This window comes from Neofelis nebulosa, chromosome 2 (assembly GCF_028018385.1).
Source record: "Neofelis nebulosa isolate mNeoNeb1 chromosome 2, mNeoNeb1.pri, whole genome shotgun sequence".
NCBI lineage: Eukaryota > Metazoa > Chordata > Mammalia > Carnivora > Felidae > Neofelis > Neofelis nebulosa.
In genome coordinates this window covers 198,195,898-198,219,638 of record NC_080783.1, presented here as the reverse complement: position 1 = coordinate 198,219,638, position 23,741 = coordinate 198,195,898, and the positions used below count along the sequence as shown (strand labels likewise).

Here is a 23,741-nt window from a genome sequence, read left to right as displayed (position 1 = left end):
CTAAGAAACCAACATAAATCAGCTTTAAAGAAAGAGGGGAGGGGCGCCAGGGTGGTTCAGCTGGTTAAGTGTCCAACTCTTGATTTCGGCTCAAGTCATGATCTCGCGGTACATGAGACCGAGCCCAGCAATGGGCTCTGCTTGGACAGCGAGGAGCCTGCTTGGAATTCTCTCTCTGCCTCTGTCCAGTTCACGTGCATGGTGCACACTCTCTCTCTCAAAATAAATAAACTTTATTAAAAAAGAAAAAAAAGGGGAAGGGAATTCACATTTTGCAGTCTCTCTCTTCCATCTAGCTTCAAGGACAGAAATGCAAAAACACTGGGAATTTTTTTTAAACATAAGATTATCCTAATGAGATTGGATAAGGACACTTTAAGACACTAGAGAAAGAAAAAGAAAAGTGACAGAACACTAAATTGATTCTACACTCATGGGCACCACTAGAACATTTCATGTAGCCCATTAGCAATGACAACACATTATGTTTGATTTGTCAACTACACCCCATTATTAAATGGCTGTCAGTGTTACCATTAAAAATGTCACCATAGAGTTTAACTGTAAATAGCAGTAAAACAAGTTAGTGCCTTAGTTGAGAGCTTATTTCCTCTAATACTTCCTAAAATGTACCTAGTTAAGTAACAGTAATATGAAATATGCTTCACTTATATAAGCAGTCTCTACCAAAAAAAATCATTAAAATAATTTAGAATGGTCTGAACTTCAAACTGATGGACATAAATGAAACTACCATTATTAGTCTTCCAATATGCCTCTGATTTGTAAGAACATTAGTCAAAGGATTTGAAAAGTCTTATTTTGGGGATATGCCCTTATAAAGTGTTCCAAACCCTCCTCACCTACCAAAAGTAGATTAACGATCCACTTAAAATCTCTGTCTGGGAAAAGGAAAGAAATTCCAAGCTTAATTCTAAATGTTCTGGTTTTTTATAAGCTTAAATTAGACCTTTAATTTTATCTGATCACAGCTATTTGAAACAAAAACAAAACAATAGCCTAGATTTAAGGGCCTAACATAAATCCCAGCCCTACCATTATCTTCTACAAACTAGTTCAAGTTCTTTAGTTCATTTCTCTTTCATAAAGGTGTTTACCAACATTACTGATTCAAACAGACTATGGTCAACCCACAGTTCATTTTCTGACCCATGCCATCTGTCAAAAACGGATTTCTCATCTGGCCACTGGAGATCATACTCACAACATAGGAAAAAGAACTTGTATTCAGCCTAGTTTCAGAAAAAAACCAATTTTTTTTTTTAACACAGGGCTACATTTTATACAAGTTTCTACTTATTCCCCAGTGATTTACAGCCAGAGGACCTTAAAATCATTTAGAAATGGGAATGCAAGCAAATTATTACCATGCCATACTATTAAAATACATTTTTTTTTTTTTTTACAACATAATGCTTGGGGGCACCTGGGTGGCTCAGTTGGTTAAGCGCCTGAATTTTGATTTCAGCTCAGGTCTTGATCTCATGGTTCATGGGACTGAGCCTCAGGTGGAGCTCTGTGCTCGCAGTGTGGAGCCTGCATGGGATTCCTCTCTCTCTCTCTCTCTCTCTCTCTCTCTCTCTCTCTGCCCCTCCCCAGCTTGTGCGCAAGTGCACATATACTCCTCCCTCTCTCTCAAAATAAATAAATAAGCATTAAAAAAACAGGGCGCCTGCATGGCTCAGTTGGTTAAGCGTCCAACCTTGGCTCAGGTCATGATCTCACAGTTCAGGAGTTCGAGCCCCACGCTGGGCTCTGTGCTGACAGCTCAGAGCCTGGAGCCTGCTTCAGATTCTGTCTCCCTCTCTGTCTGCCCCTCCTCCACTTGCACTCTTTCTCTCAAACATAAATAAACATTAAAAAAAAATTTATAAACAGAATAAAAAATAAATAAATGTTTAAAAAAAAAAAAACCTAATGCTTGGTTGTTTTGTTTTTATGTTTTCACCAAAATGAAGGCGAGGAAACTTTACAGATCAGATATGAGACAGCTGCCTTACCAAGAAGGCATTTATTTCCTTTGCAACTGACTTTCCAACCACGGATGACCAATGCATTAAGACTACAAAAGTACCTCTCAATAAATAACCTTGTACCAATATCTTCTTTATTACTTTTTTCCTAACCAACTACTTACAACACCACAGTGTCTTCCCACAATCAAATCAAATAGCTCTAAGACACCTAAGACTACAAGGTCATTTCATTACATGCTCTTGCAATTTAGACAATTATTTACGGAAAAATAGCCTAATGCTCCTGTTTCTGATACATGAAATAGTGTATTTAGGGGCTAAGGAGGAATTTAAAATAATTCCAAGCACTTTATGCTCAAACTGAGCATAAATAAATCTAATCACACATGAGCTTGTTAGAAGCCCACCAAAACGTGTCAGAACCTATGCTGATTACTCTAGAGCAAGATGCCTTCTCCCTCTCCCTTCTTAACCTCTTCTCCAACCTTTTTGTCCCCATAAGTTATCCACAAAACATTAAATAACAAATAGCATTTACAAAGTGAGACAGAATACAGCTGACCCTCACACAACATGCATTTGAACTGTGCAGATCCACTTACATGCAGATTTGTTTTCAATAAACAGAGTACGGTACTTTAACGTATTTTCTCTTAATGAAATTTTCTTTTCTCTAGCTAACTTTATTGTAAGAATATAGTACATAATACCTATAACATACAAAATACGTGTTAATGGACTGTTGATGTTATTAGTAAGGCTTCTGGTCAACAGTAGGCTTATTAGTAAAGTTTTGGGGAAGTCAAAAGTCATATGTGGATTGGTGTCTCTAACCCTGCATTCAAAGGTCAACTGTATTTCCACGTGACTTAATTCCTGATGGAAATTACTTTCAGCTAGATTCAAAACAGTAGCCTAGAAACAAAAACTAAATATTGCAATAATTTCCTAGAGAAAACAAAATCAAATTTCCATTTTCTTGAAATAAGTGTACATTAAATTTTGCTTTTCATTTGTTGAAAATACTTTGCATATATAGACTTTAAGGGCACAAATGAACAAAACTGCCAATCTAAAAAGTTTAAAAGACTGCTATCAACATTGTACCTCCTAGAAGCTTAAAAAGCATACTGAATGTCCAGTTTTCAAAACAGCTATGTTTAAAAGGTACTACTAGTAGTTTGTAATGAAAAATGAAAACACTACACACTCACTAGAACGTGGATTCCTTCTTTTTCAACTGGAGCTTTATCATATGTAGCATCACAAACTCGAACCAAAGTTGTCACTCCATACTTCTTAAGTTCCTTTGAAGAAAAACAAATATAAGGGAACTTACTTTTAGAATCTGCAACCAAAACTTTAAAAGCATACAATTACGAATTGAAGCAATGAGACATCACTCTCAAAAGATCAAAATCATTCTCATTGTGGCAACATATAGAATGGACACTCAAGTTCTTAATGGAAGCATCATTATGATTCACCTTTATAAAGGGCAGTTTGGTAACCTGTCACAAAACCTTTGAAAGCACACACACACTATGACCCAGAAATCCTACCTCTGAGAATTTATAGTAACAAAGTAATTAAATATACACCCAAAGACTTAGGTACCAACATGTGCAGCATGGGCTGTTTGGAATGGTAAAAAGGTAGAAACATTAATGGTCCAAAAACAGGGGAACAGTTAAAGAAAGTATGGCATGGGGCACCTGCGTGGCTCAATCGGTTGGTTAAGCATCCGACTTTGGCTCAGGTCATGATCTCGCGGTCCATGAGTTCGAGCCCCGCGTCAGGCTCTGTGCTGACAGCTCAGAGCCCGGAGCCTGCTTCGGATTCTGTGCCTCCCTCTCTCTCTGACCCTCCCCTGTTCATGCTCTGTCTCCCTCTGTCTCAAAAATAAATAATAAAACATTAAAAAAAAAAAATTACAAAAAAAAGAAAGTATGGTACATCCATACAGAATACTGTGACAGCTATAAAAATAATACTAAGAAGGTTGGGGGGATGATAAAATATAATGTGATCCTATGTATATGAACGTAAGCGAATATATACATATATGTAGAGAAAAACATCCAGAAGACAGGTATTAAGAAGAGTTAAGTATTTTTAAACTGTCTTTTTAAAAATTTTTTAATGTTGATTTTTGAGAGAGAGAGAGAGAAAGAACCTGAGCAAGGGAGGGGCAGAGAGAGGGGAGACAGAGGATCCGAAGCGGGGCTCCATGCCAACAGCAGACAGCCCAATGTGGGGCTCAAACTCATGAACTAAGAGATCATGGCCTGAGCCAAAGCCAAAGGCTTAACCAATGGAGCCACCCAGGCAACCCTAAACTGTCTTTTGCTTATATGTATCTTCTGATTTTTACATACTAAGTACCACTGCTTTTTTAATTTAAAGAAACAAAAAGTGGGATGCCTGGCTGGCTCAGCTGGCAGAGCATACAACTCCATCTTGGGGCTGTACATTCAAGCACCATGTTGGGTACAGAAATTACTTAAAAATAAAATCTTTAAAGGGGCTTCTGGGTGGCTCAGTCAGTTGAGTATCCAACTCTTGGTTTCGGCTCAGGTCATGACCTCACAGTTTAAGGGTTCGAGCCCCACGTCTGGCTCTGCGCTGGCAGCACAGAGCCTGTTTGGGATTCTCTCTCTTCTTCTACCCCTCCCTTGCTTGTACTTTCTCTTTCGCTCAAAATAAATAAACCTAAAAACATTTTTTTTTATTTAAAAAAAAATTTTTTTTTTTTTTACATTTATTCATTTTTGAGAGACAGAGAGAAACAGAGCACAAGCGGGGGAGGTGCAAAGAGAGAGAGAGGAAGACACAGAATCCAAAGCAGGCTCCAGGCCCCGAGCTGTCAGCACAGAGCCTGATGCGGGGCTTGAACTCACAAACTGCGAGACCAAGACCTGAGCCAACGTCAGATGCTTAACCGACTGAGCCACCCAGCGCCCCAAAAACATTTTTTTAATGAATAATAAAATATTTTAAAAAATAAAAGGAAACAAAAGTAATTTTGAAATTAAGATTAAAAAGCGGTATCATGTTATAAAGCCAACAAACATATAATTACAGTCAGAAGCCTTGCTCCTTTAAAAATTTTCCTCCAGGGCGCCTGGGTGGCTCAGGCAGTTGAGTGTCTGACTTCAGCTCAGGTCATGATCTCACAGCTCATGAGTTCAAGCTCCACGTCAGGCTTTGCCCTGATAGCGTGGAGCCTGCTTCAATCCTGTGTCTCCCTCTCTCCACCCCTCCCCTGCTCTCTCTCCCTCTCAAAAATAAATAAACATTTAAAAAAAAATTTTTAACAAATAAAAAATGAAAATTTTCTCCAGTAATGCCTAATCCAGTGACTACCTATCTTCAATGGGTCACCAACATCTTTTTATAGTTGCAGGATAGTGGCTTCTGCCACTCTCGGAGTCTATGGCCAAGGAATCCACAGGCTGAAAATAGTATCACATAATTCAACCAGGCTTAAAGGTGACTGAACAAGCTAAGGGCACACAGGCCTGGAATCAACTTACACACTGTGTACACACAGTTAAGAAGCTCAGGGAATTATAAATATAAATAAGCAGGAACAGTGATATCCTACAAGTGTCCATCATTTGGTTAACTAAAGGGTAAAAGTTATTCTAATTGCTAAAGGACTTTATTTTTCAGAGAATGGCCTTCTTCTAAAACAGACTCAGGAAAGTTATTGCTATTACATGGAGTCAGTAATTTTAAAACACTTCAAAATACAAATAAAATCCTATTAAAATGAACTCCATAGTAGCCATTCACTGAAAGGTTATGGTACAGTTTTTTATAGTAAATGTTTGTGTCCTTATGAAAGTCAAAACCTCTTCTGAACTCCATTTTGCTATCTGTAAAATGAGAGGGGTAGATTTAGAATCCCTAGGAGTTCATCCAGCTAAGTTTACTCTATAAATACAGCAGAGAAAATGAAAGATCTGACATAAAAATGTTACCTATAATACCTTTCCTCCCCATAAGGTTTTGATCCTTGTAGATGATAGTTACGACTGATAAGTAGTTCTGGAGTAGCTTTTTATCAAAAGTGGCTAGAATATTTGAGGCAGACCTGGGTTTCAGGGTCAGAGACAGTTCTACTATATGTTGTGTACCTCTAGCCAAATTACTAAATTACCAAATTGCCTTGAACCTCAATTTCCTCATCTGTAAGAGGAAGAAAATAACAGTACCTATACCTCATAGGGCTATTCTGAGTAGTAAATAATATAACGCCTAAAACTGCGCTTTTTTTTTTTTTTAATAAGACTGATTATAACGTTGGGTACATACTAAGTATTCAATAAACATTATTTTTATTATTAAAAATCTGACAAAAGAACTGCTAATTACGTAGAAAGGATATTAAAAAAACCAGCACTAGACAATCTCCCCAAATTCTATAAGTGTTCTTTTAAAAACTGTTGTAGGGGCGCCTGGGTGATTCAGCTGGTTAAGTGCCCAACTCTGGATTTCGGCTCAGACCATGTTCTCATGGTTCGTGAGATAGAGCCCTGCCCTGGGCTCTGCGCTGACAGCACAGAGCCTGCTTGAGATATTCTCTCTCTCTCTCTCTCTCTCTCTCTCTCTCTCTCTGTCAGCCCTTCCCCTGCTCACTCTCCCTCTAAATAAATAAACTCTAAAAAAAAAATTGTTATAATTAACTCAACCCAATTTAAACAGAGACTGGGAAGGATGACCACCCATATTCCAATCACAGAAATAAATGGCTTTGTGGTAAGAGATTTCTTTACTAATGGTGTTCACTTATAATGGAACTTTACCTATAAATCGATCCAAAAAGTAGACCATACTACAATCTTACCTCTGTGAACTTGTTGAGGGTAGCATTGGTAGGGTTGTGAGTTATCAGAAAACGCATGTTCTCATAGGAGATCTCCACAGGGGCTGGACGGTTCATTATGGCAAATAAAAAGTGTGAGCGTGCGTGTGTAGGTGTGATGGGGAAAATGAAAAAAAAAAATCAATAAATCTTGAAATGTTTCACAGCAGAAAACATTAAAAAGACCACTAAAATGCCTAGTATCAATCAGTGTTTTCTCTATTCAACTTGTTTATTCTTTAAGAAGCTTCTCTCTTCAAGGTAAGCAGAAGTATTTAGAATCCACTTGAATCCAAATTCAACTTGGGCCTCAATGTCTGCAGATGGATACCTTCGGACTCCAAAAATTCCAACTACATACAAAACTGAAGTAGCCTTTACTACATTTAGGCACTAGTGAGACAAGTTAAAAGTGTAGGTTGCTTTCCACTTTTGTTTACTTGATGCTTAATTTTACTGGAGTCATTAAAAGAAATATGCTTGCAATTAAAAAAAAAAAAAAAAAAAAAAAGCCAACTGTTTCTGAGGCCAGTCTCGGTGTCCAGAGTCTTCAAGGCAATGTTAATTATGGCACATAGAAGCCCCAAGCTCACTTGTCAGCGAAAACGCTGTGCTGAGCCTGGCAGAAGTCTGCCCTCACGCTCAGAATCGCCATAAATGTGCAACGTATATTCCAACGAAAAACCTAGAGGAGAAAAGCAGAAATAAAATGAAGTGGAGGTTGACAGCATAGTAAACATGATGCTCAAAGTCATGAATACATTCTCTGTGAGCCCAAAGAGCTCTGAAATGCTGAAATGCCACCAAGTTTTAATTACTGTCATCTATGAAGACTAGGATAAAAATGTATACCAAGAGTTTTAAAAGTCCAAAATTCAAAAGTGTGTTTTTTCTTTTCTAAAACGGGATTCAGCAAAATTTCTGTGTCAGTAAGATTATTTGTAACTCAAGTCATTTTTTAAATGACTGAATTTTTAAATTCACTTAAAATAATTACTAAAAGATCCTTAAAGAACCTTCCGTCCATAGGCTCTTCGTAAAGTTCACAGCAATCTTATTCTTCTGCTTTGATGGTTAAGTCTTTCATAGACACACTTTGCTTAAAATAAGATACATCTGTAAATGGATGAAGGATATTTACCAAAATTCCACTCTGAGGACTGAATTCTTTCTATCCAAAGGATATGCAATGGCCCCCAATTATAACACTAGTCCATAAAGTACTTTTTGAAAAATTAGCTTATTTTCCTCACAACTCTGAGTACTTATTGCTACCTAGAAGGAATGAGGAAAGAGCATCAGAAAAGTGAAATGACTTGTCTAGGTAAATGTCTTCTGTTAATCCAATGTTTTTCCAATGTACCACACATAATGCCTGCTACCTCAACTAATGCATGAATCCCATCATCTCATTTCTAGCCCAGTTTACTTCTTTACTATTTCTCACATCACATCTCTTATCTCCAGAGTACAAAGCATCTAAAGGTCATTGATTCATACAGCATTCTTCTGCCCAAATATTAATCCATCCCCAAAACAAGGCAAAAAAGTGGCAGAATTTTTTAATATTATTTTGGGCCTGCTGCTTTGAAACACAGTAACCTTTATAGTTAGCTCAGTCAGAGTATCAAGATAATCATAAATTGCTCTGGGGATGCCTGGCTGGCACAGTCCGTAAGGGTTTGGAAGTGAGGATTTGGGAGTTGGAGCCCCACTTTGGGGGTAGAGATTACTCATATAAATAAATCTAAATAAATGCATAGCTCTGGAAATAGGGACAGGGTCTAAGTTCTTTCACTTGCCTCTTCTCAGCCACCAGTAAACGCTTATTTAGTAGTCTCTGAAAAGATGATTTGACCAGATAGAAAAAGACATGGAAGATAATGGCTACAGAACCATTTTCAGGAAGAAACTAAAATACATCTAAGAAAGAACCTAAGCTTACAAACTTTCAACCTATTCTATTTACAAGTCATCTTTTTATGATATTCTTATGGCACTGTATTTTGTTGTCAGTGACATACTTGTGACTATGTTAACCATGGACACAAGCACAAAACACATAAGAAATCCAAAATGGCATTCTAAGAACTTCAATACCTCAGCAGAAGTTATACACTACAGTAAAAACATGAAACTTCTATACTCAAACTAAGAAAAACAAGAATATACACCACCACTTTCCCAACTCCCAATTCTAACTCTAACCACAAAACACAGCCACCTTAGATTACACATTTCATAGAGTACTACTCCCTGTGCAGTCAAGGAATTTTAAAGCTACAAGAAACTTAGCAACTACTCTGATCTTTCGGGGGGGGGGGGGGGAATGATGTTTGGGAGGCAGATTAAAATAATTTAACTAAGACCACATCCCTAATAAGTAGCAGATCAAGGACAAGAACCCAGATCTCCTAACTCCACTCATGTTTCCAATTTTGACTAAGAGGAACCCACATATTTTTCAAGTCATAATTTTTTTTCATGCAACTGTAACTTTTCTTCAAATATTTGCTTGGATGTTGATCTGCAACTCTGTGACCTTAAATAAGGGGAGAAAAGATTATTAAAGTAACCACTCAACAATGGTTTGCATGCAGTGAAAACCAAAACACAAGGAAATTCTAACCTGTTTGAATCCCTTTGGTTTAACGATGTTATCACAGCTAATATGTGTGTCAGCTGAGGAAAAGCACTGAAAGACCTGCTTTGTAGGGATGGCCAGGCTTAAAAGGTTACAGCTCTAGCATTAAGTTTTCTACCTAGTCTCCAGTGTTTGTCTGCTCAGCAAACAAAACAAATGTTATCCCATCTTACTCCTCCAACTTCATTTTAGAAGGACCACTTCCAAGGATGAGGATAATTCGTTATTAGATTTTCAATTCTTAACACCATACTGAGATCCCCAGCAAAGGAATTTCTGCCAAATGAAACAGCATGTTCTATCAATGTTAACAGATACATGATAAAAACAAGCTTCTGCTCCTTCTCCAGCCCCCCTCCCCAGTTCAACTACACATCAACAGTTAAATGTTCTTGCACCTGTCAATTCAGACAAACTAATGTTAATTCCTGTAACAGACATAAGAACACAAAACAAGCAGTCTGTAAAAAAATCATAAACAACTCACCACAGCTGGAAAATACTCAAAAGTTACAAAGGCCTGTTATTTCAGCATAAACTTAGCACCTGCACATCTTACAGGAAAACTTTCTTCTAAAACTGTCTCACTGGCATTAATTATGTTATCTTTTAGAGAACTTAACTTTTAAAATGTTGAATTTGGGACATTTCCTATACAACATTTCCATTTTTAACAAAAGATGGTAACTTCACTGCAGGATTAGAAGGAATGGTCTGTGATAGAAAAATCCATTTGATTTTTTTTTTTTTTTTTTTAAGAGACAGAGACAGAGCAGGAGCAGGGCAGGGTCAGAGAGAGAAGGAGACACAGAATCCGAAGCAAGCTCCAGGCTCTGAGCTGTCAGCACAGAGCCTGACCAAGGGCTCAAACTCACGAACTGTGAGATCATGACCTGAGCTGAAGTTAGAAGTTTAACTGAGCCACCCAGGCGCCCTGCAACCGTTTTAATTTTTTTTTTTAATGTTTATTTATTTTTGAGACAGAGAGAGACACAGCATGAGCAGGGAAGGGGCAGAGAGAGAGGGAGACACAGAATGTGAAGCAGGCTCCAGGCTCTGAGCGGTCAGCACAGAGCCCGACACGGGGCTCGAACTCACGAACTGTGAGATCATGACCTGAGCCGAAGTCGGACGCTTAACCGACTGAGCCACCCAGGTGCCCCCCCGCAACCGTTTTAAATTAAGGAGACGAAGAGAGGAAAGAGGGAAAGAGAAAACAGAATAAAGAGGAGACTGGAAACAAGCAAGCAGAGGCCTACCAAGCTAAGATAGTGTACTGCCAGAAAGACTAAGTCAGTAACACAACAGAGACTACTTAAAGCTTTGAAAAGCGGTGTATTAGAGTTTAAATGTCCTGTGTCAAGTCTAGTCCTAACATCTACTTAGATGAGAATCAAAAACCAAAATACATGAAATTATACAATAACCATCAGTTAATCATGGTATATTCTTAAAAAGGAAAACTATGCCGAGGTTAAAAAGAATAACACACATCTATGTGAAATATGGAAAGATGGCTAAGAGACTAATAAGTGAAAAGAGCACATGATAGTATGAACAGTATATACAGAAATATCTGTGAGTGCTGTACAGCTTTCATACCCATCAATTATCTGGAGAGTTACAAAGAAGTAACAGTGGTTGTCTAGGGGGTGGAAGGGACTGGAGCTGGAGGCCAGAACTCTGAATTACTCTACCATAATACATACCTTTTGAAATGTTTTGTTTTTCATATATATATATATATATATATATTACTTTTATAAAATTCTAGGGTATGGGATGCCTGGGTGGCTCAGTCGGTTAAGCATCCGACTTTGGCTTAGGCCATGATCTCTCCATTCATGAGTTCGAGCCCCATGTCAGGTTCTCTGCTGTCAGCACAGAGTCCACTTCAGATCCTCTGTCCCCTTCTCTCTGCCCCTCCCTTGCTTGTGCATACACGAGTCCCTCTCTCTCTCTCAAAAATAAATAAATATACTTTTTAATTAAAATGAAATTCTAGGGCGATAAAGAACCCTACAATGATTTACAATTTACGTTCTCAGGGCACCTGGGTAGCTCAGCCCATTAAGCGACTGACTTGATTTCAGCTCAGATCATGATCTCACAGTCGTGAAACGGAGCCCCACATCAGGCTCCACGCTGGGCTGTGAAGCCTGTTTAAGATTCTCTCTCTCCCTCTCTCTCTCTCTCTCTCTCTCTCTCCCCCTCTCCCCTTGCCCCTCCCACACATGCATACTCTCTCTTCCCTCCAGCCCCCCAAAAACTAAAAACTACAATTTACATTCTCAACAGTGCTATAACCATAGGATTACAAAGAGCCTTAAGAGAGAGCTAGTCACTCTGTCCCAGGCAGGCCTGTACCTACACAATTCCAGACAGTTTTCTTCTTTGTTAAAGATATTAAATTATTGGGGCACCTGGGTGGCTCAGTTGGTTAGGCATCTGACTCCTGATTTCAGCTCAGGTCATGATCTTAGTGTTTGTGAGATTGAGCCCCAAGATGGACCCACACTAACAGCCTGCTTGGGATTCTCTTTCTCCCTCTCTGCCGCTTCTCCCACTCACACATGCATGTGCACTCTCTCTCAAAATAAACAAACTTTAAAAAAAAGTATTAAATTATTGAGTAACATTCAGGTTCCTCTTTCGCAACTGTAATTCTAAGTTCAAACATCAATGAACAGAATTTGAGGGCAACCCAAACTTACTAGGCATCCTTTTAAAAATCCTGTCAATCCACTCACATCAAGTTTTCCACTGAGAAATTACCCCTATTTCCAAATTAAATAATACAATAAACCCTCTAATTTGATGGGTCACACCAGTATTCACCAAATTAAAACAGTAAATTATAACATAAATGCACAATAAAGAATTCTAGACCTAAGAAAAAATCTAAGAGCAAAGGTCTAGAAAAACAAGTAAGCATACATTTACTGTTGCTTTTCTTACCAGAAATTCTACAGGAAGTCATGCAAATTTGAGTCAGCTTGGTTTGTACAAACAGGCAACATGAAAGCATTATACTGCATATAAGGCTAAAACCTTGCAACAATCTCTTCCTAAAACAAATTCATCTCACTTCAACAAAGACACCAGCACTTCTCTTAAACTAGAAATGAATAATCTGTCAACGGTAAAGAATTCATTCTTCTGAAGAGTTAAGACATCCTCCTTGCAATTTGGCTAATTAACAATTTATTAATAATTCAAGTATATATTAGACATTTCCTATGCATCATATACTTTTATAGATGCAGCAAGAGCAGTAAACAAAAATTCCTGTCAGGGTGGACCTTATATTTTAGTAGGCAGAAAAAGACAAACTATGCCACTGTTACAGAGGAAAAGGCAAAGTAGGGGAATCTACAGTGCCAGAAAAGAGAGGGATTCCAATTTTAAATAAGGCTATCAGAAAAGGCCTCCCTGAAAAAAGTGACATTTTATCCAAGACCTGGGGGTGTGAGCCAAATAAATATTTGAGGGAGCATTCTAGGCAAAAGGCATTAGCTGTTGCAAAGGTTATGAGGTGGGGCCATGCTTGGAGTGTTCTAGGAACAGCAAGGGGGCTAGTGCTACCGGAGCAGAGAAGGCAATGGAATGAATAGGGTCAGAGAAATAAGAGAGCCTTAAAGGTCAATGTAAGTATTTCGGTCTTGTTCCAAGAAAAATGATAAGGTTTCAAGGAAGATTGACAACTTATGTTTAAAAAGACCACTCTAGCCGCTATGTGGAGACAGATAATACGAGTAGTGAGGGCAGAAACAGGGAGATCTGGTAGGAACCACTGCTAGCCGTATCAGGAGAGAAATAGCTTGGACCATGGTAATAGCAGTAGAGGATAAGGAGGGATCAGTTTCAAGATATACTTTGAGGTAGATCTGTCCAGACTGGATGTGGGGTCTGTGAAAAAAGAAGGCCCTGAGTAACTCCAAGAACTCAGAGAAGCCTAACTTAATATTCTGAGTCTATTCAAACAATGGACCATAAAATCACCACAACACCACGCAAGAAGAGTAGGGAAACTTCTGTATCTACTGCATCCTGACCATTTGTGGGAAAATGTATCTTTTTTTTTTTTTAATTTTTTTTAACGTTTTTTTATTTTTGAGACAGAGAGAGACAAAGCATGAACGGGGGAGGGTCAGAGAGAGAGGGAGACACAGAATCGGAAACAGGCTCCAGGCTCCGAGCCATCAGCCCAGAGCCTGACGCGGGGCTCGAACTCACGGACCGCGAGATCGTGACCTGGCTGAAGTCGGACGCTTAACCGACCGAGCCACCCAGGCGCCCCTGTGGGAAAATGTATCTTAAAGACTGGTTAATTAAGGAGAACTCAACTTCGCTAATGAATCTTCTAGTTACCTGGTCTCAAACTGAAATCGTACTCTTCTTTCATACCCTACCAACTCATCAGAGCCTTGTAGAGACAACAGTTCTACTCTCTCTGCTACTTTGTTCATCCCTCGATGGTTGCCATTTATCAAGCTAAAATTGATTTATCAAGCTAAAATTGTATACATCTGGATCCGTGAACTTAGACAATTCAAATTAATGTTAGTTCCCCTCCCCTACTACAGTGGCAGGGAGTTGATAAGGAAAGAGGTATCATTAAATTCTACACAAATTAGGATCCAAAATATCTGTAAACAAGCTAAAAATACCAAGATGCCTCTTTACTGCTAAAAAAAAAAAAAAAAAGTTTCATAGTTACTGTCTTGGTTATTCCCACTTTTCCACTTCCTCATTTAAGGAGGGAACTTGAGAATCAAGTTCCAGTACAGAAATCAATAATCACTTATATAAAAAGAAATCATGACCTTGATGGTGGGAAAGTATCTTAACATTTCAGAACCAGCCTGAGATACATGGCCTGCCACTCAGAAAGGAAAGTCATTAACCAACAATCGCACCTGCTTCTGAGAACAGTGACCGTTATTTACTGAAGTCCTGTGGGCTCTGTTCCCACTCAAATGAAAAGGGAGTGGTTTTCAAATTTGTATGTGCCCTAGTGATTAGAAGTACTTGTCATTTTCTAGTAATTCTTACCTCTACAAATAACTATAAGATGAAAACTGCATTAAATATTTTCAATACCACACTTGAAAATACTTTTCAATTTTGTACTTTACTGTTTCTCTAAAAATTAGCAATTCTCCAGCTGAATTTGTCCCAAAAATGTTATTTTTCCTTTAAATTTAAATAAAATGTAAACGGTGGTAACAGGACTATGGCCAGTTTTCAGTTTTTCCAAAATAGTCATTTGAGGGGCGTCTGGGTGGCTCAGTCGGTTAAGTGACAGACTTCAGCTCAGATCATGATCTCACAGTTCGTGGGTTCAAGCCCCAGACTGAGCTCTGTGCTGACAGCTCAGAGCTTGGAGCCTGCTTCAGGTTCTATGTCTCCCTCTCTCTCTGCCTCTCCCACTCATCTGTCTCTCTCTCTCTCTCTCTCTCAAAAATAAATAAACATTAAAAAAATTATTTTAGGGGCGCTTAGGTGGCTCAGTAGGTTAAGGGTCCGACTTCGGCTCAGGTCATGATCTCACAGTTCGTGAGTTCGAGCCCCACATGGGGTGAGCTCAAGCCCCACTGTGGCCTCCGCACTCCACACTGTCTCTCTCCCTCTGCTCCTTGCTCACTCACGCTCTCTCTCTCTCTCAAAAAAAATTTTTTTTAGTTTTAATAGTTATTTGAATACTGGTAATAACATTAAAAATCCTAACAGCACAATTCTAATATTGGGCTTAATCTTATTGATTTCAGTAAATCTTTTGTTATTTTTTATTATTATTTTAGAGAGAGTGTATGAGCAGGGGAGAGGGAGAGAGAGAAAATCCCAAGCAGGCTCCACACTCAGCTGAGAGCCCAACGCGGGGCTTGATCTCACAACCCTGGGATCACGACCTGAGTCGAAATCAAGAGTTGGGACGCTTAACCAACTGAGCCATCCAGGCAACCTTTAAAATCTTTTAAAAGTTAAGTTAAATAGCTCTATTAAATTGATTCTATTTATTCACACTTTTCCTTTCTAGGCAAGGATATTACGGCTATCGTCTTCATGGGCTTTGCGTTTAAAGACTTTAGTTTACGTGCACTTTAAGACTCCCAATGTTATCAAGTTTAAGTTCACTGTTTTCCTAAATAACTGGTAACCTCCTTTATATAATAATAACTATCTCAAATTCAGCAGCACTCCTGTATAATCAAATTCTAATATTTGTTTTTTTCCTTTCTTACCTCCTTTAACCTCAAAAGGCTAAGTAATTTTCCTGGAAAACAATTTAAGTTTTAATCATTTTAATTTAGTTTCCAACATCACTATATGTACATTAACCCAGAACCACTGAATTGATTATTTCATTAATAAATACATTTGAGGTTCTGAACTTCAACTGTAATAATGCAAATTCAGTAGTGAAAATCCAGAAAAAAAGAAAAAGAAAGAAAGAAAATCCACAAGGACACCTGGATTCATCCTGTCAACACCACTTTGAAATATTTTCTGAGCTATATCAGGACAGTTAGAATGACTGTAACAGCTGTGAGTTCCCTGAGGTTGCAAAATAGATACTTGGGAAAAGGTTATTTGAATCACCTTTCAAAATAACCTACAGCACAGGAGCAGCATGCAAAGTAAGAACTTCCAGGCTATTGTTAGCATTATTTAAAATATATGTTTCAGAGCTGAGCAGTTTATGGGTCAGCTTAACTCTTTCATTTCCCCATTTTGTCAAATATATTGAACATTATTTAAAGGTCCTGTTTAAATATCCACCACTGACAGGGAGGGAAGGAAGCTATGCACAGGATACAGAATAAAAAACATTCCAAATTACATCTTGTCAGCATAAATTCTTTTGTTTGAGCCCCAGAAATTTTTCTGCTGTTAGGGCATTTTGGTCCAAGTTTCCCCTAAAACCGGTTAAGTTACACTTCACTTCCTCTCCTAAACTTGCTTTTTATAAATTACATTGTACTTCACGGCCATCTCTCTCTGTGTACTCACTGTAATACAAGATAGACAAGAACCCAAATCATTCTATTTGGAGCTGCCAGTGGCCTTTTAAAATATACTGTCTACCCACTAATTGTCCATGAATGGCTTGATGTTTATTTTCATAAAACACAACATTCACAATCTTTAAAAACCATACAGTGAAAGCAGTTGTTTCACATTAAAACACGAGAGTGAAGTAAAAATGGTGAAATACCTCTATAACACCATGTCAAGGGATTATTATTCTTTGCTCACCAGTTTAGGCCAACATGGATTCACCTTCCTTCTCTTCCAACTTAAAGAATGCAAAAGGTACTCTTTCTCGTCCTCTTCCTCCAAATGCTTACTGAGATGGGGGACAGTATGCCACCTCTGAACGATACTAAAGTGCAGCATATCCAATAGAACAACGAGCCTTTGTGGAGCTCTTTGTGTACACCATACAAACACTATCCAGGATCAAGAGCCTAAAAGAATCCACGTGGGTGAAAATATTTGATGAAGGACATTAAAATTTCATACTAATGCCACATACTTTGAAGACACAAAGTAAGTATGAGCAGAATGGAGGAGGATTACGACTTCTGAGGAAAGGTAAAACTTTTCTGACAAGACTGTAGAAACAGTGAAGGGCCATGGTAGCATGCCTTGAGAAAGGAAAGGAGTCTTTGGTTAAATAACTCTAGGAGGCCTTGAGCATGCTGAGAATTTCAAACCAATTTGAATGCAATAAAAGCTTTTAAGAATTTAAAAGTAGGAGTAGCAGTCAGGGAGTGACTCTTTACTCAATGACAGAAAACAAATACGTCACATTGGTGGACATCTTCTGATCTACGAGCACGTCCATAGTTACAAGCTTCACAAAAACAGACTCTCAACTTACTAACTCCTACCTCATAGGTGAATTATTTTTCCTAGTAAACAGAGAGAGGAGTTTAACTAAATTCTACTTGTTGACGACCTCCAAATGAAGATCTCATTTCACCAGAAAAACAATTCAGGGCATAGTCTATGACTTAAATTTGGACTGCTTCTCATCTTGGAAGATCTAAATTATTTGAGTAACTTAAACCAATCAATAAAGGAAACTTGTTTGCATCCACACGTGTGGTATGAAGAATAATGTCACTAGAATCTATTGTTTCTCCATCATATCCTTCTCAATTTGCTGACAAACCCTGCCGATGACTCATATCCTTCTGCACTAACCAGTCATTCTGCTCCCTCATGAGAGGCTTTTCATAAATAATGGAAAGTAAAAAACACATCAATTTGTTTTGCTACTAAAAACAGTAAATATCAGCATATGTCTATAAATCCAATTTACGGATACTGTGGTGATACAACCTAGTGAACGTCTCCTATAAGACTGCTCAAATCTCAACTAAAACTAAAAGAGGACTACAAGAAAGCAGACTGAATTTGAATTCTTGTCAAAGGATACATTAGTTAAGAGCCAACATTTTTGACCACTGCAGAAATAAAAACACAAAGTAATTTATCTGATCTGCTAAAGCAAATATATCATGTGTGCATTTTATAGCCAAAAGAATTAACATTTTCTGAGAAGAATGAAATTTCAACCCAAAAATACTATGAAAGGAATTAAATATCTCTAAAGGTAAAGACCATTCTAATGGTCAAAATATTTTTTCAAAACAGGCTCAACTAGAAAAGAGTCACAGAAAAGCTTAAAATCCTCTATCGTTTAAAAAGGCAATGTTGTGCAATGTAAATTTATATTCAAATGATGAAATTTAGTTTCTAGGCCCCTTAAAATGAAGTAGATGCTGTATTACAGAATGTATGGGTAAGAAATCCGTGCAAACAAAAAACATTTGTATTCAAATAACAAAAAACTGTTGGTATAATCTGTCAACTCCTCACAGTCATTTTGTCAGGAAAGATTTTGTGCCCTGTCAATCTATGCTGATTGAACAGATAGTTCAGGGAAAACCACCGTAAGACGTGCAGAAGGGTCATTTTCTGACCCAGGTCCTGTTAACTCCACAGGGTAACTGTGGAAAGTGGACAGAGCCCACAGTGCTGTGCAGCTTCTTTCTTAGAGGTGCTAGACTAGTGACAATTTCCGTTCAGCCCAGATAGATCTCCACTACTCCAAGGAGAGAAAACATACATACAATACCTACTTGGGCTCTACATCAAGCAGTCCTATAGGGCTCCAAGTCCCAAGACAGTGGCCAGAAGTCAAAGGAGCTAGAGAATGTGGTTCAGTCAGTAAAACAAAGGGTAACTAGAGAAAGCGACCAGACACCTCTATACGTATACACTAGCCCTAAGGATGAAAATGGATAAAAGGCTCTTCTAACATTCCAGATTAACAGACTCAAATCACCATTTCCCCCAAAATTTGTAATTGGTGGTATCCATTGTTCATTAACAAACCCAAGGTACAAAATTATGTGAACTGTAACATCACAGACTCTTGCTTTATCTTAGAAAATAATCAGGGGCGCCTGGGTGGCTCGGTCGGTTAAGTGTCCGACTTCAGCTCAGGTCATGATCTCACGGTCCGGGAGTTCGAGCCCCGCGTCAGGCTCTGTGCTGACAGCTCAGAGCCTGGAGCCTGTTTCAGATTCTGTGTCTCCCTCTCTCTCTGCCCCTCCCCTGTTCATGCTCTGTCTCTCTCTGTCTCAAAAATAAATAAGCGTTAAAAAAAAAAAAAAAAAAAAAGAAAATAATCATCAGTCTCTATATAACCCAACTAGTGTCTGAAGAAAACTCTCCAAAGAGCAAACAAAAAATATGCAGGTAACTGAAGTATCCTTTAAAAAGAAAAAAAACCCTAAAAACTACATTTCAAACAAAAGGCCAACTTCTTTAAGTTCATCTGCTTATGTATTTATTTATTTATTTAAGTAATCTCTCTACCCAATGTGGGGCTCAAACTCATGACCTTGAGATCAAGAATCACATGCTTCTCCGACTGATCCAGCCAGGTGCCCCAAGGCCAACTTCTTTAACATCTACTTAACTCCTATATACCTCCCTATAAAATGACCAGAGTTAACTCAAAAATCAAGTTTAGCCGGAGATTTAAGTACCTTAAGCCTCAAGGGGAATTTTTTTTTTTATCCACTGCCATCTATTTACCGATACTCTTTAACTTGGATTCCAAAACCTGGGATTCAACAACTGATTCTATAAATCAATTTCTTTATCTGTACAATTTAAAGAATGCCACTTACTCAAAGGATTATTATGAATTTTAAGTAAGATTTATGATTCAGCATACATAAGATTCTCAAGAAGGGAATGTTGAAATTTAAAGTGTAATAATGTTGGACATCACAAGTATCCTATGACCTCAAAATCTCTACCACTGCCCTACTCAATAAACATAACTAAATCTACCACGTTAAAATGATGGATCTTGATATTCAGTTGCTCAAAACGTTTAAAGATCCCCAACTTCTATAAGTAGTATAGCTGATTATACAGTACTTGAAGAAATCAATCTAACTTGGGTTTCACTCTAACAAGTTTCGCTCTTCCAAGAGCAACAGCTAAAAATTTATGTACTGCCCCTCTGCACCTTATCTGTAAATGTTTTTTCTAGAGGTTTCACTGGTTAACAATCCCATATTCCAACAAAAAGGTACAGTATAAAACCCTGTTAAATGAACCTTTAGTAAATTTCAACTTTGTCTCAAAATCATAAAAAGTTCTATAACTATTACATACAAAACTTCTACCTTTGAAAGAAAAAATGTTAAGGGGCACCTGTGTGGTTGTCAGTTAAGCCTCCAACTTCAGCTCAGGTCATGATCTCGCGGGGTCTGTGGGTTCGAGCCCCCCATCCAGCTCTGTGCTGACAGATCAGAGCCTGGAGCCTGCTTCCAATTCTGTGTCCCCCTCTCTCTCTCTGCCCCTCCCCCTGCTCACACTGTCTCTCTGTCTCTCTCTCAAAAATAAATAAACAAAAAAAAAGTTAAGACAAATTGTTAAACAAAGAGCTAAATCTTAAGAAAAACAAATCTATTTTACCTCATTTCACACAAATATCTTTTCAAGGAAATATGAGACTTTCAAACTTTTTAAGAAAGTTATACACAAAAGCATTCAAACATTTACTCTTCCTAGTGCCACCAAAGTTCAATGATGTTGTAAATGATTTCTGCCTATAAATTTGGTTCGTTCAAATTAAATATTACTAGACTGACTCATGGAGGGAGTGGTTTGACTTTTGCTGTTCTGAGTCAGAATATACCCAGTTCAGCAGTTCTAAACAATTTTTCATTTGTATAGGTGTCCTAAATGCTAGCTTTTTCCAGTTACTAAATATGACAAACTGTTGCCTTAGAAAGGTCTTAATGGTGATAATATTTTGAATCTATATAGTTCAATTTATAATTAACAAAGTGCTTCCACATGTATTTGCTCACTTGCCTTCACAATCTGAGTTAAGTATCTCATACAGCTGAACAGAAAAGACTTTCACATAGGAATGACAACTTCTAGTTGACTCTTAACCCCAGTAACTCTTTCTCTTTCCCCCAAAATAAAAAAACATAAAAGGCTGATGGGTTTCTTTAATCAGACTTTCCTCTCCCAGACATATCCCAGGTGCCTCATAAAAACTATGTCTCAAAGCACACACCCTGGGGCCCCAAGAGTTTCAAGGCAGAATCTCCACCCACATAAAAGCCTAGCTTAGGCCCCAAAGAGCCTCAAGTCAGCATCTCCTAAATGATCCCTTTGCCTCTGGCCATCTAGTCTTCTGCATTAAATTCAACATTTCTCATCTGTAGAAGCTGCTGGGTCACTGTGTGGTTGAGAAACCTCAAAGTGAGACAACCTACTGCGAAGGTGGTGATGGTGTAGTGGGAAAACCAAGGACTCGAATCAGACAGACCTGGGTTTTTAATCCAGCTCCAATTCTTATTATCTTGTGACCTGGGACAAGTTACTTAACCTCTTTGCGTCTCTATTATCTCTTCATCTCATCACTGTAAGTCATTGAGGGCTCAGCACTGAATCCCCAGTGCCTAGCAAACAAAAACCACTCAGTATGTGCCAAATAAACGTAAGTGAGGATCGCTACAACCTTCACAGTAGCTGTGAGATTTAAATGAGAGTGTATAAAAAGTACCTGGTGCACAACAGGCACTTAATACTAATTAGTCCAGTCCCCCACTGAATATTAGTTAACAATACTATTCACTACTTCTGAAAGCAGAGAGCATGGCATGCTAGTGAATGAGAAGGACACTCTAGAAAAAATATAATTTCAGACTTCTAATTACACGTAGATGCTTTGGTCTGTAATTCGATTATGTCTACTATCAAAAGGACTACCTTCCTCTTTGCTTATCATATTGAAAGACTCCCAACTTCTAAGAAACTTATCATTAAAGTGTAAAATCCATACCAAATACTCTTTATCAAAAACCCCTACTTCCACAACACAAGAATCTGGCAAAGTCTGTTAACAATGTCTATTCCAGGGGCGCTTGGGTGGCTCAGTCAGTTGAGTGACTGACTTCAGCTCAGGTCATGACAGCTCAGAGCCTGGAGCCTGCTTTGGATTCTATGTCTCCCTCTCTCTCTGCCCCTCGCCCGTTCACCCTCGATCTCTCTCTCAAAAATAAATAATCATTTAAAAAAAAAAAAAAGTCTTTTCACTATCCAATATGAAACGATTTTGAAAATGTCAGATCAAAATACAGGCAAACAACTTCTCACCATCTTCACCAACACAAGTGATTCTGGAGCCTTAATAATGTGTTGTTCCGCAGCCTTAATTTCCCTTCGCACATTGAACAAGGCATAACTTCACTCACTTCCTGTCTGAAACTACTGTAAATAATTACCATATTCTAATCCAGCACCAGTTGTAGTTTGGTGATTCCAAACAGACAAGGTCGTCTATGGTGATGCTAGAACTGCTGAACACTTTATATGTTTGTTTCTTGACAAACTCCAGGGAATAATAAACTAGCCTGTGGTTCATCATCATCTTCATCATCATCAGCATCATCATCATCATCATCACATTATTTTTTCTTAAGAGTTCTTCTCCAGAAGGGTAGAAAAGAGCCAAAACCTAACAAAAATTCTTTCCACTTAATAAAATACCTTTCACCTGAAAAACCAGCAGTACTTGTACAAAAGCGTCTATGCCTCTGAACACTCTAAAGACAAGAGTCGAGGATCCTGGGCAATAGACAAGTTAGCGTTCAGAGGGCCAGACTAGGTTGGGATGAAGACCATGTCCTTGACAAATTTAGAAATTTATATGGATGTCATAAGACATGGGGGAAAACATTCACCCTCCCCCCCCTTCCGAAAAAACACGACCGTTCTTTTAGAAATCGCAGAACCTGGGGCGCCTGGGTGGCGCAGTCGGTTAAGCGTCCGACTTCAGCCAGGTCACGATCTCGCGGTCCGTGAGTTCGAGCCCCGCGTCAGGCTCTGGGCCGATGGCTCGGAGCCTGGAGCCTGTTTCCGATTCTGTGTCTCCCTCTCTCTCTGCCCCTCCCCCGTTCATGCTCTGTCTCTCTCTGTCCCAAAAATAAATTAAAAAACGTTGAAAAAAAAATTTATAGAAATCGCAGAACCAGAAGATTATAATGCCATTGGAATAGACTCCTATACCTTTTCCTCATACTGGAACCCAGGAACAAGACGCTCTTGGAAAGAACTCTCTAACCGAGGACACGCGGGTTCACTATCGCCATACACAGCGATCACGATCACGGGGAGTCTCCAGGATGCCCGCTCACACGCTGGACAATCGCAGGCACACCCTTCCACGCTCCCTCCTCTGCCATTCACCCTCTCCCCGTCCTCCCTCTCACGCACCACTCATATTCCCCTCCACTCTACCCCATACACTGACCGCTCTCTCCCTCTCCCGCTTCCTCACTCTCCCCCATTTACCCCTGTCGCCTACGCACACTCCCCCAACACACCCCCACTGCCCTCTACACTCCGCCCGCACTCACACACACACATTGACCCCGGACACGGCCCCCAACTCTCCCATCCACACCCCCCACTCCGTCTTCCTCACCCCATATGCACACCCAGCCCTCTCCCCAACTCACACTGTCCCCCTCATGCACGCACATTCCCCACACACACACTCCACATTCTTGCACACGCACAGTCCCCCCCTTCCTCACCCACCCTCGTTCTCCACGCTTCCCGGCTGCGCTCCCCCCGCCCCCGGCCCGGCCCGGCCCTCCTTCCGGGGACGTGT

General features: G+C 39.1%; 1 protein-coding gene across 1 annotated transcript in view; it reads right to left on the bottom strand.

Annotated features, from left to right (window-relative positions):
* The window catches only part of PTP4A2 (protein tyrosine phosphatase 4A2), a 31,541-nt gene that overhangs the window by 7,565 nt on the left and 235 nt on the right, over positions 1 to 23,741 (bottom strand). Inside the window, exons 2-3 of the mRNA XM_058718257.1 lie at positions 6,850 to 7,552; positions 3,212 to 3,304 (exon numbers count right to left, since the gene is read on the bottom strand). Of these exons, the coding sequence (XP_058574240.1) occupies positions 3,212 to 3,304; positions 6,850 to 6,945 (189 nt within the window). The 5' untranslated portion in view covers positions 6,946 to 7,552. The remainder of the gene's footprint in view (positions 1 to 3,211; positions 3,305 to 6,849; positions 7,553 to 23,741) is intronic.